Genomic DNA, 19,169 nt, shown 5'->3' with positions numbered 1-19,169 from the left:
AGAGCAAATGGCATAATTGTTTTTCCACAGGAATCTTATACTTGGAAAAAATGATCGCACCGTCTTTCATCAGTTGCCTTAATCAATTCGTTATCTTTGTTTCATCTAGCTACTGCTGTTATGTTTTTCGTTCTTTTCCTGATTTCTGCGGCAATTTTGGTTTACGCATGGACTAGAGTCCAACATTACAGGTATGATGTTTTCCTCTGAATTCTTTTTTCCTATTTAAATCATTTACGAAGCATATCGTCCAGTTTTAATGAAGGGTAGAGTAAAGATTTTTATGAAATGCTCTTTATACAGAGGATTTAATTTTTTTTTTATTTTGAACGGCAACTAAAAGCAATAAATGCCAAAGGTTTAGAATAAAATGTTTTGGGAAGTTTTTATACTTTTCTAATTTGAAGGTTATAATCATCACAAAAAGATATATTTACCGACTCCGATGTTTCCATAGTCCTACCAAAAGTATCCATTTAAGAATTTAAAGACTTTTCGGTATGTTCGATGATTATCATATCAGACATTTTAATAACTCCATTGTTTCCATGACCCTAACGAACTTTATCCATATAAGATTGAACAGGTATAAGTACCTAATTAATGTTTTTTGTTTTGAATTTATAAATCAGTATTAAGGCAAAAACACCTTGTCAAACACTTCTCAAAGGAAGATTGTTGGAGACATTTACATCACTGGCGTAGCGTGATCCCAGCCGGGGAGGGGGGGGGGGGTGGGCACTGGCACTATAGGGGTCCCCCGTCTTGAAGGTGAATTGAAAGTGAATTCACAAGGCTACCGGTAAGGGGTGTTTAAGGGTCTATCATCGTCTTTTTCACGCCTCTCTTCACCTTCTCCCCTTTCAAAATATCATTCATCCTTTTACCGGGAAGGTTTTATTGGAAGGGGGACGTGCCCCCACCCTTCGACGTAGCTTTACCACTAATTGGTATCTCTCACTAATGACTAATCTTAAGCTTGTTTGATAGCCAACCACGAGATTACAAGTGGACAATCAGAAGATACATGTCGCACACTAATTATTTCCTGTCTTTTTAGTGGCGTCATTAATGACAGCGATCGTGCAGCGGTTTTGCTTTGTTTTAATACAATCAGTCATTTCCGTCTTTCATGAGGAAATAAACTCTTCAATCAAAATATTAAATGTGTTATTTCAGTGTGTTATTCTGTATAAAATTGGGAGAACACAATGTTCATATGTAAACATATAAACCACATTAATATTCTCCCAATCCTCGTACAGACAAAAAAGGCACACGCTTAATAGATAAACAGGTTTTTGCGATGATAACAATATCAATATGATAATATTAACGTTGGAACATTGATAGCTTTTGCGACATAATAACATGTATATTAATCCGATGACAATTCACCCGCGGGCAATATCCGAAACAATACGAAATCTTCACTTCAACCCTGAACAAAAGACAATAATTTACCCTAAACATAACGTCAATACAAACCTCAATCCTAAACCTGACCATATATATGCAATTGTCGCAAGAGCAAATGTCGGATCACCTTGTAGATATTAGCCGTTTATCAGCATTTGCATGAAAGCTCCCCTTTGAGGACTTCTTTCTGCGAGAGATAAAAATCCTCCTTTTGCATTATTTCTTTTATTGCGCACAACAATATCCAGTTCAGGTATCAACAGATAATTGTTTCCAGCTGCTCGCACCAGCAGTCCCTGTACATACTCAGCAATGGGGGTGCAATGCTGCTACATAAGCAGCACCCTCTGTCAAATACGCGTAGGTGAATCAAATCTTCACCCATAATTCTTAGTGTGTAAGGAGAGCCCTCAATATGCATATCAAATTGGTCAGATGGGTCAAATGATGTAATGTATCCCTAATCTCTTAGGAAAAACAAAATGATTGAAACAATATTTTACCAACATAATGAGCACCAATGTCGGAATGCTTCCTTATTATTGTTATTTTCATGTAAATATAAATTGTATGTACACTAACGTCACCCTTTAGAATTTAATATCGCGGATATTGAAAAAATGTCATTTGTTTTTTTGTATGTTATGTTTTTTTAAGGTTTTTTAAGGGAAAGTGCGGTCAGCAGAAAGTCAGCCGAAGGTCTCAAATTGTCCATTACATGCTTTTTCGCGTTTCGAGACCTCATCCGGAAATCTCTCTTGAAACAACATGGGGCAATGCTAAAGTTTTTAAACAGTGTTATTTCATACATATATCTTAGTAAGATTATCGAGTAATACTCGATAAATCTGTTGACGGTCTGTTTCTCTTTTTTTTGTCATCATGACGTGTTTATTGCAACATCACTAGCTTCCTTGCCATGAAACCCAGTCTCTTTATCACCGCAGCATTAACATATACTAACCATGTAAACTATTGTTCTCCTTTAGTTTATAAATTGTATTAGATCAGAGAAAAAAGATGTCCATTTGCTGATAAGCAGAAATGTGTAAGAAACATCATATGCAAGTTCAGAAGTCTTTTGTTTTTTTAGTTATTGCCACAGTTGTCGTGCACATGTGGCAGCCTGACGTCTTACTGGAGCCTTTAAAAAAAAGACCATTGAGGGAGATATAAGAAACCTTTAACAGAGAAAATGCGGTCTTTACAGACGGGTGATATTGTTATGCAGGTTTTTTTTAGCAGGTTTGTGTTATACATTCTACCCTATCTACAGGAAGAGTGCGGCACTGGCGCAAAGGGATCTTCATCTCCAACCACTGTCACAGAGGAAGGCGGAGTGCTCAAACAGCTACGCCAAATCCTTCACGGGTAGCTGTCGCGAGCGCACAGAAACCAACCCCGACTTGACCAAGGGAGATTTTATAGTTACCTGCCGCGTGACTACAGAACCAAGAGGTGCACCAAGCAACGGGCACACGAAGCCTGCTGAGATTGTGGTGAAAGCCACCGGGAAGCAGGAACAGACGGCACACCCAGAGGTACACCGGGCGGAGCCCTCACTACCAGAAGCACCGCGACCTGACTCACCAGTGACCTACGAGTGTCCCCTTGATATTTGGGAACCTCCCGAGGACTACGAGGACGTCATGATAGCTACCTGTAAAACAAATGTCTAATAACAACGGGGATATAGCCCAGATAGCAATACTACATTATAGCAACGTAAGACGTTTGCTCAACGTCACAAACGTTACAATAAGTCAACAACTATTTTCTTTCATTGGGTCCACGCTTGATTATCAGTGCAGGGTAAAAGTGTTTTCCTTGGGCAACAGTTTGTGCAAAGTTTGACCGATCATCCAATGTCGTGCATGACAAAAGCGTTTTCCTTTGGCAACAGTTTGCTCAAAGTATATGACCGATTGTCCAATGTCGTAAAGACAATTATCAATATTCAATGGATATGAGCAATGAGTAACCCTAAATGTATAAGTCCTTGGTATCAGGGAAGACTAACGGCTCAACGTTCAGCCAACAATGGATCGCCTACTGCTACCGTTTCAACCGTTTTTTTTTGTTTATACCGACGTTGCTCCCCCCCCCCCCCCAACGTAGTATCGCTATCTGGTAAGCGCTCGTAAGAGGAGTCTAATATGAAACTGGTCAGCTTCTTTATTAAGCCTATAGCGATCAGAGAATTCAGTAATCTGTGGGTTCAGTATTAGCATTTCTACATTGCAAACCTGTCAGGTTTTCAGCATTGCTTTCACGAAACACGAAAGCGTCGTAAACACAATTTCGCCCATATCACATAGAAACGCGTGCATTAAAATCAACATGAATTTAAAAGGGACGCACCTACGATGATTTCGTGGAACGATGCCTTGACTTTCAACTTCATTACGATTTTGTTTAATTGTTGACTGCTACTAGAGTAGTAGGCGGATACACATAGAGGAAACAAAATGGCCGCGGCCCCTTTTGAAGGATTTTTTTTCTCCCGCTATGTCCATAAAGGTACCCATGGAGCTCTGACTTTATAATGTATATACGCAATATTATGTAGCATGCTATTATTATATTATAATTATAATTGAATTATAGTAAGTCTTATTGATGAATGAAATAATGTTTTTATTTACTTCACACTTTGATGGGCAATTGTAGATTACTGTCTGACCTAGGACGTTACAGGACTCGATCCCTGTACCTGTGATTAACAGCCCGATGACTGGAGTATCTTTGTTTATAATGGCCCTACTGCAGGGCTCTGCTCAATAGATAGTTAGCTTTAGAGGGAAGGAGACAGTAGGCTCTTGTTAACGCTATAAACTTAACTATAAAGTAAATGATATGCATGATTTGTAGATGACGGTTGTTGCTTTTTATGGGAAAATACTTTTCTTGTTTAGAATATGGCAAACAGTGTTTGAAAGGTTACTCCCCTAACCTTGTTTATTCCTTTGATCGTAGAAATGTGTATGTTAGATTTTAATCGCTATAGTATGTTATAACTGGAAATCTTAGCTTTGTCAGTGTGTTTGATGGACACAGCTGTTTTAACAGTGAAGGGGAAGAAACAAATTACAATCTGTGCAGACATGATATTCCATTTTCCAATTCATAATGAGTCTGAGTTCGGAATGTGTGAATGCAGTGTCATTCTCATTAAATGTTTGAAGAGAATATATAACGAGGCACGAACAAAAGTGTCAGACAATTAACCGATTTTAGCTTTTATATACGTAACCAGGGCCCGCATATATCTTCCTGGGTTTTTGTAATTAATGTATAAATTACATTACTTTGAATAACAAGCGGACCATTATTACAAATTGTAACTTGATTACATTAAGTAGCTATTTTATTTATTTTTGCCCGAAGTGTAATACGAAGAATATTTAAAAAAAACTATCAAAATTAATATAAATTTACGTAAAAGCTTCTATTTTTACTAATATGTTTATGTCAAGCAAAAATTATGCAATTCTTTTTATATAGTATTATAGAGAATAAAATATAGCCCGGAAAGTTCATGACAAATCATTGTCAATATACTTTTTATTCCTGTTTATTAAAACATAATCAATGCTTAAGCAATATACATCGGAAATTGTCAGTGTAGTCATATGTTATTCTTTGTTGTACCTTTGTTATCGTAAAAATTACCTGAACAGTGAAGTGTTTCTGAACAAGTATTCATGTCATATATAAATATATGTACATAAACATTTTTGAACTACATTTAATGGACTCGGTATAAAAGAACATCTTTGAAATGTTTAATCAAAGACAAATTAATGGAGAGGAACCCGACAAGAAAATCATTTGAAGTATTGCCACTCTGTGTAATCAGTTTCAAACTTTAAGATAAACCATGAACATCTCGTGGCGTATTTCATCGGATGGACCATTAAGCGTCTCCGACCCGTTCTTCTCAACTTCTAATGTTATCGAAATGGTCTTCCCAGGTTGGGCTTCCTGTTTTCATCTACGCGGCTTTGTCTATTGCCTCTACTTAAGAAATCATTTTCAAGAAGCAAGTGACTTCGAAATATAGGAATAAAACAAACAAAACAATGATTAAGAATATTTAGAAGCAAATTAGTGCCAAGTAGATTTTTTGTATAAAACATTTTATTCAGTCTTGTTTTCCTTCTTTTTCTCTTCTAAGGTGACTCGGTAACATTGTCTCGGATTCTGAAACAAAATCCTGGATTTAGCTCATGCTGCAATCTAATTGTAAATATTTAGGTCAGTCAGGAGCACCATGACTTTTGCAAGCAGATCGCCTGTCTAATTATCAAGATATTTATGATTGGAAATCGAAATCGAATTTGCGTTTTCCTAACGGTTTTTATAACGCTACAGTCTATTGGGATAAATGAGGATGGTAAAACCGGTCACTCAAAGATTTTAACTTTTTTGAGGCACTTCATGATCATTTTGAAGCGCAATTTTTGTAGGGCTTCAATATTACACCATATCAAAGACATTGATAAAACGTAGGGCCATGCATCTCAGATTTAACATTGTTAAACGATGCCTTTAAATCTCCGTCAACAATTTTAAGTATTTCATCCAGAATCAGTCCATCTTCAAAGCCATCAAACCCAGGAGCAGTACAAAGCCAAAGATGACACTTTCGGACAGAAGAGGTTTCGCTGAAGCATTATCACACGGTGATGTGGTAGGCGAGGCGGGCTCACTTGACGCAAGCATGTCGACGTAACGGTCCCGGGATCCATTGTTTGGAGCTGGGTCCAAGGATAAGATCTCACACATCAGCTGGTAAACGTCCACCTTTGAGGAATTATAAGTTAACGGAAAGGAAAATATGTTTTTAAGTAACATGATTTAATGTTATATCCCCAGCTGAAACATGACTGAATGAGGGTAAATTTATTGAATGTATTTGATACATTAATGATTGACCAATAATTTTCTTTTAAAGAAAATGGAAAGCGAAAAATCTGTAAATATATAACATAAACCGAACAAAATGTTATTCATGCCTATCACATCTAAACCAAATAAATTGCTATGGTTGTATCTAAATGAGGGAAAATAAACCTCTTATCCTTTATCATTGTCTTTATGGCGATAAGTCCTAATGAGGGCGTCCTAATCCATTCCATAGATTAGTGCCTTTGTTACTCTGGTTAAGTTTGGCGATTAAAGATAAATTAGTATTGGCTTGTTGGTAATTCATGTACCGATTCTAGTGGAACAGCAGCGTAGTTACGTCTGAAGTAAGGACCCTGTGCGTAGAAAGACGACTTCATTACCATCCACTGTGTGTCGTAGCCATGGTCAGATAAAGTGAATGAATCATTGGCGCCAATCGTCTGTCAAAGAAATATCAATGGAAAGGAATAAGTGGTCATCAATCTAAAATATCCGAGATAATTCAGTATACATCATAGATGATGGTTAAATGTGCACAATATGGTCATAGTTTAACGATAAAAATAAAAGTGTGTCATTAAGGGAAAATATCCATGGAAAGAAATGTTAAAGTGGTCATCAATCCAAAATATACTAGATATAGAAGATGGTTAAATGTGCACATATGATCATAGTCTAACGATAAATAAAAGTGTGTCGGTAAAGGGAAACTATTATCACTCTAATATAGCGGTGAGTTCTTGTGACGCGGTTACATTAAAAAAAGAAACTCTCTGGAAAAGTTGAGAAAGGTACATTATGTAATACGTCAGCATTGAAATGTAATGTGAGATCTTGGATTTGCGAAAATGATCTGAAATTAATATGGCTGAAAATCACATGTAGTACACACGTAGAAATTGGTATATGGGACTTGAACACATATTACTTTTTTAAATGTTTTTTAATATTTTTTTTTTCATTGATTACAAACAATACAAATCAATCTTAGAAATATAATACAGTTGTTTTTCATCTTGACATGAAATCAAAACATTTTCATGACATAGATTGTACGTTCCGAGTGCGCCATTACCTGCGCCAAGCATCTGTGCCAATCAAGCCCGTGAAAGGATCAGCTCACGTACCAATAAAGGGAATGACTGAACCGTTCACTGTCCACTCCCGTCTTATCCGATGTCACTGTCTTATGGTGCGTCAAATACCGCGTCAAGCGCTAGCTGACGCAGCCGTGCGTCATAAAAAATGACGCCTCATGCGGACATTACGTCACCCTTGTTTTTGTTTACCGTGTGCAAGTGCCATCCTGGATCGACGAACCCAAAGATAGGGAGGACCCTCTCGTGATTGCCGTAATGAAGGCGTTCTGGAATCTCCTCCTTCTTGTACACGTGGAGGGCAGGGTGGGCAGACTTCAGCGCTTCGTACACCTGCAATAGAGAAATGCCAAAGTTTTAGACGCTTAGCCCAACGCACACTACATGATTCTCCTGCTAACCGATTTCGAAGAAAATGGTATCTGTATTTGATATGGAAATCTGAACAAACATAATCTTCCTGATTTATATACCAACATTTATAGATATATATACTATTATAAATCAAATCAAATAAATCCAAATAAACAATGAGACGAATACAAACAACAGTTACTGGAAGTTTAGTGCATTTAAAGCTTTTAGTCAGAATAACAGCCAAATTGGCTTCAAATCCTAGACAATCGCACTAATCGTCGGATGTCACTACGATTCAGAGCAGATTTAGCTTTTACTCTTCCAAGGAAGCATGGAATCCCTTGAAATTCGAATTGTATTAATGATATGACTTTCGAACCCTGGATCATTAAGATTTAATAAGTTTGAATGTTCAAATTAGATGTTTTTGGAAAATTCTTTAAAAATCGGATCGTAGTCAAATCTCATAGTCAGAAAGTGGGCGGTGGGCTAATAATAGTAGATTAATAAATGTAATTTTACATTCAAATGATCGCAAAATCCTTCGAGAAATAAACTAAAGGGACATTACAATACTATTGTAAATACTAAAGACCTCATCTTTACGGAATATGCAATGTATCAATGTCCACATTTTTCCATAACTGATGCACAAGGCTATTTAAATTGCCTAAGGTTGACTTTTCGAAATTCTTTTGAAATGTGTTATCCTTAAGTTTCAATATTATGTTTTGTGAGTTAGTAATCAATGATCATACATAACACCGAGCTGCACGGACTATATTTGAACGAGAACACATTATTGCTGTTTCAATATCAAGAAAGGGGTATGATGATGCGCTTCCAGATAGCCCAGGATTGCCGACTCCAATACCAAATCTACGATCTCGCTACGATTTTGCTACGATTTTGCTACGATTTTGCACTTATCCCCTCCATTCTTAATTCATCTACTACTGTACACCACAATATTATACGATTTGCTGACTCATAAACGTACCCTGACTAATATAAATGAATTCGCCAATACCTACTCCGCTGTTGATAATAAGAAATTGACATCTTTGAACCCTTTAATAAATCAATTAACTGCCCTTTTTAATGGATTAATCACGATGACGAACCTTTTTTCGTTAAAAGGGGCTTATTTGACGGCGATTTATTCTTGAATGAAACAGCTAAATGTTCAATTACCTCGTCCAGTTTTCCTTCAACGGCAACCATTTGAAAATTTGGACCGTAATCAGCGATGATGAAATCAACGTCAGAGCTAGCGATATAGTCGTACAGGTTGACGTGTTTCGATGTCTCGCTATTTATGTGCCCGTGGTCGCTTAGGATGATGACATTGACGGTCTCGTCCAACCCTCGTTCCTCAAGAACACGGAAGAGATACCCAATGGCATCGTCGACTTCGTATAGCTTATCGATGGCCTCTTGACTTCCAATACCATACTTGTGCAGCCATTCGTCGGGGTTGTCGAAGTACAACATGATGAGATCGAAATCGTCATCGGTTAACCAGGAGATGGCGTCATATATACGCGACGTCATGTTGTAGTTCAACCTGTGACATCAGTCAACATCTTTAAAAAACGGTATGTTTTAAACTATGGCATCATCAAATCATGGTGCTAGGGACAGAGTGGGGCATGAAAGCGAGTGATATTCAGTGTCTCAATTTGTCGAAAAGGGCAGAGATATAATTACGTACCTTCGAAAAAAGTTTGAAAGTACCACGTCTTAAAAATGATTTGAATTATATGATGGCAGAAAACAAATCTTTGAGAACCCTACAACAATATAAAATAAGAAAGGATTTTCATTAATCGCTATCTAACGACATTAAATATTTAAAAAAAAATATTTATCATAAACATGTCATGGAGAAAATTCTATTTTCGAATGCATGTTTTATGAATACTGACAATTAACAAGATGGGATTTGCCTTAGTCCTGCAGAAAACTAATTGTCAATCGAAAAGCAGTGTGGTTTATGTATCCAAATCTAAACAAATCTGTCTAATAAAATCCGAAGATAATTGAAAATTGCATGTTCATTTTCTTCCTGGTGTTAGTCCAATTTTGTATAATCATGAGAAGTAGGTAAATGATAGAGGTAATATGAACTCATTTTTACCATAGATATACTAGCGACTATAGTAATTAGCATGTCTAGTATATCCATGATTTCAGGAACCCAAACCACTAGATGCTCGGGATATTCTTATCAGTGATGCTTTTGATGGGTACGCTACGGGATAGAGAATCGTAACAGCGTGAAGACCCTGCTAATTGATAGAAGCATATGACCATTAACGTCACATAAAGTGCTTTGGTACTGCTTATTAAAGGCATCGCTTCACAATGTTTTATTTCACATCTCTTTATAAAACACATCAAAAGATATAAAAACAAATCATTATTTAAAACAATATAAATATATACAAAAAACATTCATTTACATTGTACTGATGAAAGAAGGATGAAGGGTGGAGGATGTGAGGGATCAACAAAGGCCATTGGCCTGTCAAGGTTGATCTGAGATGCACAAATCTGAGACGCACAGCCCTACGTGTTATCTGTGTCTGTGATATGGTGTAATATTCAAGCCCTACACAAATTGCGCAAAATGATCAAGAATTGCCTGAAAAAAGTAAAAAATCTTTGAGTGACCGGTTTTACCATACTCATTTCCCCAATAGACTGTAGTGTTCTGAAAACCGTTAGGAAAACGCGAAATTAGGTTTCGATTTCCAATTATAAATATCTTGATAATTATACAGGCGATCGGCTTGCAAAAGTCATGGGGTTCCAGACTGACCTAAAGGTTTTTTTAATTATAATTGCAGCATGAGTTAAATCCAGGATTTTGTTTCAGAATCTGAGACAAAGTTACTGGAGCCCTTTCTAGAAGAAGGAGAGGGATATATTAAAACAGTCATCAAAAGCGATTTTACTTACCAAAACCACTCGGTGCTCGGGATATTCTTATCAGGGCTGATGCCTTTGATTGGTACGTTACCCCCAGGGTAAAGAATCGTACCTGCGTGTAGGCCCTGCATGATTGCCGTCACCCAGACCGGCTCTGCCCCGGTGTCGAACCACTCTGTAATGTTGAGTGCTTCTGGGTACGAGTAGGTTCGGTTCTTGGTGACAGGATCGAAGTATAAGTTGTGAATGGCGCCATGACTTTCTGGATACAACCCTAATGCGACATTAACAAAATAGTTTAAAAATGGGGGAAGGAAAAGTGCGCTCACTGTAATCATAGTCCTTTGTTGCAGAGAGTGAGGAATCTACAGAGGCACGGCGGTGTAAGTTAGTACAAATATATAGAATTAAGAAATAGAAAGAGGAGTGGATTAAGCAAGGCAATGACGTTACCAAAAAAATTACTCGTCCTCTTCCCAAACATCACTCAATGGCCCTGTTCTCTAACATGTCATCAACCTTATGAGGCAGGTAATACTACCTGACAGCGGTGCCCTTTAATGGCTGGACCCTTTCCAATCATGCCAATGGATAACTTAGTAAGGTCTATATTCATGTATGAAACGTGCTTACGGGAACCCTGTAGTTCGTGACCGCACTTAATCCTAGACGATTAAACAACTCAGTCAACAAGATAAACAAATCATGAAAGTAATCTGGGGAGGGTTCACAAAGACTAAGATTGACGTTCATGCCACTAGTTCTTCTAACCATTCCTGGCATTCGTTTCTCATGGGACGTACACGTCGTGGTCACAAATGTACAGAATTTACCTGTATGATAGTTCATATTGAAGGAAAAAATAGTATCTAAAGATCATAATTGAGAGACCAATGGTGAGAGCAACTAGTGGCATGAATGGCCTGCCATAGTTAAGTCCAACTTAAAGTCGATCTTAGTCTTTGTAAAACACCTCCTGGACATGGTTCACACCTTACCTGTGGCAATGGAGTACATACTAGGCGTAGACATTGAAATGAAGACTCCGTTCATCCAGCTGGCTTTGACACCGTTCCTCTCCACTTCTTTAAGATTGGTGAGGTCCAAGCCATATGAATCCCACCTCAAACCGTCAGCCAACAGGAGGATCACCTTTTGCTGCTCAACGGGATTTTTTTGAACATGGAGTGAAAAGACGATTGCAAAGACCTTCCAGAAATCATCATCAGGGCGAATTCATTACCCTATACATGTAATATATCCTGTACAAAATCAGGTTCGGATTATGCCATTCTTTTTCATTTTGTCATTTTCACACAGGTGTCCACGAGTACACCGATACTTATGTGCTATATAATCAACTTTTCCGTCGTGGGATTGATCCCTTACACGGTATTAATGTCCTATGGCAAGCATCGATCTATAGTTGTCATGATATATAGTTGAATGATGATAGCCTTTTTGATAGATATATTGTCATATGCCCTCAGGGTGACCATATGGTAAGAATACTCCTCAGCGAGTGGAAATAGTGCACACTGGGTATTGTTGTGTGCATGAATGAATCCGATGAACGGGTTAATTATCTGTAAACCGCTTAAAAGAGGGTATTCCGTATTATGAGCCATATACAATCAGATTTATTATTAGTAGTATAACAATAGGCTGATTGGGGTGGCTTAATAGTATAGTATTAATGACTGCTTTGAGAGAAATGGTTGTTTTTGTACGCTCAAGGGAAGGTTAGAATTGTACTATTGCCCGAGGCGTGCCGAGAGCAATAGCCCAATTGTAACCTTCCCGAGAGCGTATAAAAACAACTATTTCTCGAATATTAAAGCAGTCATTAATACTTTTATATGCCGAAACAAAGAGTCAACTTATGACACCACCTTGGCCTTTATCTATTTGATCTGCACGGTTGTTTTTTTATGAGTGTAGACTTTGAGAGTAGACTAAAAAATACAAAATACAAAATAAAAGAACTTTTTATCGAAGATGATATTCGATCTCTTGCGTTCAAACGATGATGTGACTAAAATCACCGCCTTAGACCGCTCGGCCATCGCACACAGATACCATACTTAGCAGTTTTCTCTTATATATACATTAAAATTGATTGAAAACGGCTTCGCGTGCGGGATGTTTGGCGGCAGCTCCATTAAACCAGGGACTTGGGATACAACTAACAAGTCCCTGATTAAACGGGCCCTTCTTTTACTTTTGCAATGCATTGGCACGAACTTAGATCAAGATCTATCGGCAGATGTTGTTTTTGGAAGTTTATTTTCATCTTCATGTCAACAATGCAAGATAAAATTGTCGGTAAGATCGATCGAGATTCAATTGTATTGAAATTACCGACCAATTCTTCGCACACGTACGGTATCCGCGATCGCTCAAACCACTTTTTAACATGTAAACCTATGGGTATTTCACCAAGACTGAACTAATTTCCCGGTAACAATGGTTACTGGGATTTAAGAACTATTTTTTTAGAACTTTTACATGGGTTTGGAATTTTACCGAGAATTTTACAGGAATAGTTAAAGTTTATGAATGCAATTTCGACCAATCAGATGGCTGGATTTCTTAAGTGAGGTATATAATAAGACCTATTCTATATTTGTATGACATATATTTTGAACAACTGAAGCAGTGGACGGGGGCAGTGGACGATTATGGATTTTGTTCTCATGATGTATGGGTATATTTTAACTCGTTGTGTGCGTGTGTGTGTGCGTATTGTCTGTTAATTATCATAGCCAGATATACATGTATGCTTGAAAGAGGCCCAATCGTTATTTCACGAAACCTTCACCGCCCCCGAAACACCACACACAAAATAAATCGTCAGATTCTTCCATTTTTTGTTGATATAGAGATACACCATTACTAAGCTTGCTGTACATAGATTTGCGGAATATTGTTTGCATATAATAGTGCCCAATTTTCGATGATGATACTTCATTCCTGTATCGTAAATATCACATCGTTAACAACGTGTCCCTGTATTTTGAACTGTTCGAACGGACTTTGGATGTTATTAACCCGGCTTAATTTAGCTCCGGCAAATTCAACGCTCAGTGCATTCAAGGAATAAATCCCCCCCCCCCCAGGTACCCACTTATTACACCTGGGGTGTTTCACAAAGATCCTAAGTTGAACTTATTTGATTTGATTTGATTTGATTAATTTATTTCTGTTTGATTTTCTTTTTCTTTTGCATTTTTACAAATATATAACAAACAAAATATTGCAAATTTTACACATTTCAAAAGAATATAATGTCGAATAAAGTAACTAATCGAAAACATCAAACAGGACGGTTGACAAAGTAAGCAAAGCTTGATAGCATGACTACCCTCAATGGATACATAATAATACGAATATCGTGAAACAAATATTGGTAAAAGGGGAAAGAGAGAAAGAGAGAGAAAAAAAAAAGAAAACAGAAAGAGGGGGGGGGGGGTGTACATCAAAATGCACAGATGTATGTGGTACAATGTAGTTGGATTTCAATTTGATATATGAAGATATAAAAAAAAGAGATGCACATTGGAGTATTGGGTGGCCAACTTGGGATATATTATAGAATGAGAAGAATCACGAGGTTTCTAGGCAATATAAATAGAAATGAGATATCAGAGAGCTGGTTTATGTAAACTGTAAACCTTTGTTTGTATACAAAACAGGAAGTAACCCAAGTAGGTCACTCTTTATTCATAAGTTTATTCATACCAGGTCATGGAAGGTTATAATCAACGTTGTACTTTAAAATTATGGAGGGCCAGTAGCATCTATGAACATATTTTGTGTAAGATATCTCAAAAGGCATAAAATGTTGATTCAAATCATTCATATTTTCTATTTATCAAGGAGATTTCATGTTCTTGATGTTGAATTTATGAAAAGTCTAAAATATTTTTCTATTGCATACATTTCATTTCCCCAGGGTCGGGTGTGGTAAATGCACCTTGTGTGTATTTAGAGACTTTAATATCCACTAGACCACAACACCTCGATATTCATGATCTCCGCCACCCCCTCCTTTATCCCCATTAAAAATGATGATTTGGGGTCTCGCATGTCTGGGAACCCCGTTTTAGAACAGAGTTTTGATGATTATCATTAAATTCAAGTTATTTACCTTTTCACCGTGTGCTATCCACGTGATCATCATGACCCCTGCTATCACTAATACCACCTTTGGAAGCAGCATACTTTATACCGTATACCTGTACATGGTGTGTAGAGCGTGGATAATTTTTTTTTTCATAGAATGTCGACAAATCTCAATAATGGTTGAAGACCCCCCCCCCCCCCTACTTTAATGTAACGCGCGTCTGGAAATCGTAATAGTACATAATATCCGTAGGCCTGTCTGTTAGAATCGCATTTTTGTATGCATTTACCATATAGAACTTTAATACAAAGTACAACTACATACTGCCAATCTCTCCTCCGTTCATCACTTACCATGAAAGAGTAGGATAAATGACTAGATTCATTTATTGCATTGATTGTCCAGCAAATCTGCAAGAAGAATAATATAAACCTACTTACCAATCAGGAGTGTGCGAATCGAAGGAACAGCCTTAAATAGTAATATTTTAAAATGTTGCCGTTCGCAGAGGTTTATTAGTTCACGAATAACGTGTAAAGAAATAATTTTACGACCCTTCACACCAGTAAAATATTTTAGACTTGCGCAGTTCATATAGGACGTTACTGTTGACAGGAGTTTTATTGTGTCGTCTGTACACGACTAAACGAAAACGCCCCCTGTTTGCACATTCGTCACTGAGGCTGCAATGTTGAATCAAACAAAAAAACTGCAATGATGTTGGTACCATTAGCTCCTTTCCCACTTCATTTGATTAGCCTAATGTACATGTCATTCTTGATCCTGCCCAACTGTGTGTAGGCTGAGAACGTGACCTAACAATGATCGCGGGTCAATTGTTCCAGGATTCATTTCGTCAAAGGTCTGGGTTATACCTCAGCCACGTCGTCAAACAGAGTTCAGACCGACTCCAAACCAAGAGATTTTAGGTCATAGACGTAACATAATATTTTCGTTCAGTCAGGTGTCGGTCTTGTCGGTGTAAATAAGGTATAATATACAAGATACAAGATACAATATATTTTATTTGGTCTTTGCAAACAAGTAACATAGAAATTTGGTTTCCACTGGCGTTACACTAATATTCAAGAACATACATAATTACAAGAAATAAATACATCACGTTTATAGAATGAAATAGATGAAATAAGAAACAAATACATGCAAAAGATAATGAAGAGACAAAAATGGTCATTGGTACTTCAAATCCTGAGTTTCAAAATGAAGCCTTGGTCATTGGTGTTTCAAATCATAATAGTTTCAGTATTAATTAATTTCCGACGCAGAAGTTTAACGTTTAACCTGTGAGTTGAATGTATGAACTGAGTAGGGTACAAATGAATCGTGAAAGGCGGGTTGGGGTGGGGCGAAGTCGGATACCAGAACGATTAAATGAATAAAATAAATGAATTGGATGGGTATTGTATTTCATGATTGCACCGACCTTATCAACAATTTGCTCAGTACAATGAGACTCGACAGAAGCTAATTCTACCCGAATTATGCGTTGTGCCATTTTACGTGGCCTTTCCAATTTCTTCTTGTCCTGTTTTGAGAGATTGCCAAATGAACATATAATATTGAAAAGCAGGACACTCTTTATTATTGAATTGTAGAATTGCGTCAGGATTGTTGCATCTATATGGAAACTTTTCAACTTACAAAGAAAAACAACCTCTTGTTAGCTTTCTTATACACCGATTGTGTGTTATCCCTCTATGATAGTTTGTCATTTAAGACAGTTCCAAGATATTTATAGTTTCCAACCTGTTCAATCGCCTCATTATGAATGATCACATTCTCGTGGTCTGTACCTTTTCGACGGAAGTAATGATTATCACACCAGCGAATGAATTCGTCTACCTGTGAGAAATAATCATTTCCCTGATCAGACAAAAGAGCAACAATTACGGTGTCATCAGCATATTTGAGTATGCTACAGCAAGAAGTTGAGCTTACACAATCACTTGTATAGTTACAGTGATAATAAAACCGGGTAAAGGACACACCCCTGAGGGGCACCTATGTGTGTAGTCACCGTAGATGACTGATGACCATCCGCCTTTACGCACTGTGTTCGACCTACCAAGAAGTTGTGAATGCATCTAATCAATCTACGGTCACAAATGTTCGTACGAACGATTCGTTTGTACGAATCTCCCTGTTCCTACGAATATCAGAGTTCGTATAGATTACGTCTTTCTTACGGAGTTCGTACGAACGCCGTTTTAATTCGCAAGAACAACTCAAGACCTTCTTGAGAAACGAAGTGATTTTCGGTATTACAATGGCCCTAGAATTCGTACGTTTTTAGTAAGAACGCCTTGAGTTCTTCTTACGTCAGACTTACACCAATATTACGAGTCTTTGTTCTCCCAAGATGGTCGTACGTGTAACTCATGGCATGCACAAGTCATTCGTAAGAAGATGTTATGATTTTTAAAAATATTTGGCCGGGTTGCAAAAAAAGCGCTTCCGTATACTGTCGAAAATTCTATGACTGTTGAAAGTTTGATGTTTCACGATGGCAGTATTGCCAAGAAGACTACACCTGCAACTGCAACTCCATCATGTGTTTCTTGAACTTACTGTTATCATATCTGTTACTTCCTGTATCATAAAAGCAGTCATGTTCACCGAAGAAGTCAACAAGTATTTGCTCTGTGGTGGCATCAAAGTCATACTTCTCCTTTCTTAGTTTCCCTGTTACCTCGTCTTCCACGCTATCAAACTGCCGTCTTGATGGTTCTTCCTCCTCCTCCTCGTCATCTTCCACCGCCTCCTCCCGGTCGCTTCCAATGGCAATCATTTCTTAATATTGTTGTTGCTGCTCTCCTCCTCTTTCTTCTTCCTCCTCATCTCTTTCCTTACGTGTTTCCCTTCCCTCTCTTCCCTCTAAAAGATTTCCCCTTTTGTCCCATATTTCTTCGACAGGAGATGCACCCTCGACGAACACTATGAACAGGCGCGCCGAAAGCAGTTTGGGATTGGGGGGGGGGGGGGGGGGGGGGGGGGGGGACATTCCAGGGGCTCACCTTCCAGGGGCAATGGCGTAATGAGCAAAAACGTTTTAAAGGCGGGGGGGGGGCAGAAGAAAAATCTGCATCACCACCACTCTTACACGTATATTGGCGTGGGGTCCAGGGCCTGAGCCTCGGCAAGGAGTCAAGGGGCTGAGCCCCCTGAAGATCAGGGTTTTTAGGCATTACATTACTGTCAGAAAGGCACATTTAGATAAGCTTTAGATGAGCTTATTTGTGACACTGGCATGTCACTAATTGGAGGGGAGTACAGGAAGCATAGCAAGCTCAGAGGTTTTTAGATATTTAACTACAGTCAGATGAGCATCCAGGGGCCAGCCTTTGGGCCCTTGGTCGGGTCCAGGGGGCAGAGCCCCCGGAAGCTCAGGGGTTTTAGGTATTTAATTACGGTCAGATGAGCATCCAGGGGACCGATTTAGGGCCCCTAGTGGGGTCCGAGGGCGGAGCCCCTGTAAGCTCTGTGGTTTTTATTAGGCATTTTAGTTACGGTCATATCTTTAAATTTTAATACCTCATTTGTGACATTGGCAGGTCACTTATTTTTTCTCTCTTTTTTTTCTTTTTCTGTAACATACTTTTTCAAAAAGTGAGGGGGGCTCAACCCCCCGAGCCCAGCTGTTCTGCAGGCCCTGACATAAAGACTTTAAATAAGCATATTTTTCGCCCGCCTGTAAATTTGGAAATTTCTAAATTTCCAACAAACGCCTTACAAAAATACTGAGAAAAAAATACTGGAAAATCATGTCATTTCAGTAACATTTGTAAATCACTGGTATCGAATAAGAAATAACACCCCACCCACCTATCAGTACGCCAGCGTTCAGGGGCTCATGTCTTCTTACCCCTATAACAAAAAACACAAATGCTTTCCCATCCTCTCACAATATTTCGAAGATATGCTCGTATCGCTATTATAAAAACATCCATTGACAAATATAGGTGGCATGCGGAATGTTTAAGAATTTAAATTCCTCTTAACTTTCCTTTTCTTTGAATTGAATTTTATATGTGATTTATTTCATGTTTTATTATTGTTATGTTCTTTTGGGTTAAAAATACAAACCATTTTTACTCCTTTACTGCTTTTCTTTTTTTGGGGGAGGGGGAGGGGATGGGGCTTTTTTTTTGGGGGGGGGGACAAAAAGGCGTTTCTTGGTTGGTACGGTGTAATTACGGCGTTCGTATGGCCGCCTTACGAAGAGAGGGTTTCGTACGATGTTAAACAAAATCTTGGACAAGACCATCGACCAATCTGCGATCTTACGAACGGTCTACGAACGGTCT

The 19,169-nt window shown here is 38.1% G+C and overlaps 3 protein-coding genes across 3 annotated transcripts; 1 reads left to right on the top strand and 2 right to left on the bottom strand.

Annotated features, from left to right (window-relative positions):
- The first annotated feature begins 88 nt into the window (after positions 1–88).
- LOC115918563 lies at positions 89–5,035 on the top strand. The gene is made up of 2 exons (XM_030983122.1): positions 89–191; positions 2,696–5,035. The coding sequence occupies exons 1-2, from the start codon at positions 121–123 to the stop codon at positions 3,096–3,098; spliced, it is 474 nt and encodes a 157-aa protein (XP_030838982.1). The 5' UTR covers positions 89–120; the 3' UTR covers positions 3,099–5,035.
- Positions 5,036–5,926: 891 nt separating this feature from the next.
- LOC577518 (ectonucleotide pyrophosphatase/phosphodiesterase family member 7-like) lies at positions 5,927–9,345 on the bottom strand. Its single transcript, XM_030983120.1, has 4 exons — positions 8,979–9,345; positions 7,620–7,760; positions 6,639–6,770; positions 5,927–6,225 (listed from the first exon to the last, which is right to left on the bottom strand). The coding sequence occupies exons 1-4, from the start codon at positions 9,336–9,338 to the stop codon at positions 6,010–6,012; spliced, it is 849 nt and encodes a 282-aa protein (XP_030838980.1). The 5' UTR covers positions 9,339–9,345; the 3' UTR covers positions 5,927–6,009.
- A 1,360-nt stretch (positions 9,346–10,705) lies between these two features.
- On the bottom strand, positions 10,706–17,653 carry LOC115923221 (ectonucleotide pyrophosphatase/phosphodiesterase family member 7-like). Its single transcript, XM_030983601.1, has 3 exons — positions 17,396–17,653; positions 11,717–11,876; positions 10,706–10,992 (listed from the first exon to the last, which is right to left on the bottom strand). The coding sequence occupies exons 1-3, from the start codon at positions 17,651–17,653 to the stop codon at positions 10,745–10,747; spliced, it is 666 nt and encodes a 221-aa protein (XP_030839461.1). The 3' UTR covers positions 10,706–10,744.
- Positions 17,654–19,169: the final 1,516 nt, after the last annotated feature.

This window comes from Strongylocentrotus purpuratus, unplaced genomic scaffold (assembly GCF_000002235.5).
Source record: "Strongylocentrotus purpuratus isolate Spur 01 unplaced genomic scaffold, Spur_5.0 spur5_scaffold_13, whole genome shotgun sequence".
NCBI lineage: Eukaryota > Metazoa > Echinodermata > Echinoidea > Camarodonta > Strongylocentrotidae > Strongylocentrotus > Strongylocentrotus purpuratus.
This window is presented reverse-complemented; position numbering and strand designations above follow the sequence as displayed.

Coding starts and splice junctions, on each gene's coding strand:
- LOC115918563 (XM_030983122.1), top strand. CDS start 121: ATGTTTTTCGTTCTTTTCCTGATTTCTGCGGCAATTTTGGTTTACGCA. Junction 192..2,695: donor ACTAGAGTCCAACATTACAG/GTATGATGTTTT, acceptor CCCTATCTACAG/GAAGAGTGCGGCACTGGCGC.
- LOC577518 (XM_030983120.1), bottom strand. CDS start 9,338: ATGACGTCGCGTATATATGACGCCATCTCCTGGTTAACCGATGACGAT. Junction 7,761..8,978: donor TTGAAGGAAAACTGGACGAG/GTAATTGAACAT, acceptor TCTCTATTGCAG/GTGTACGAAGCGCTGAAGTC. Junction 6,771..7,619: donor CAGGATGGCACTTGCACACG/GTAAACAAAAAC, acceptor TTTCTTTGACAG/ACGATTGGCGCCAATGATTC.
- LOC115923221 (XM_030983601.1), bottom strand. CDS start 17,653: ATGATTGCCATTGGAAGCGACCGGGAGGAGGCGGTGGAAGATGACGAG. Junction 11,877..17,395: donor TGATGGAGTTGCAGTTGCAG/GTGTAGTCTTCT, acceptor CCCGTTGAGCAG/CAAAAGGTGATCCTCCTGTT. Junction 10,993..11,716: donor TATGTACTCCATTGCCACAG/GTAAGGTGTGAA, acceptor ATGTCGCATTAG/GGTTGTATCCAGAAAGTCAT.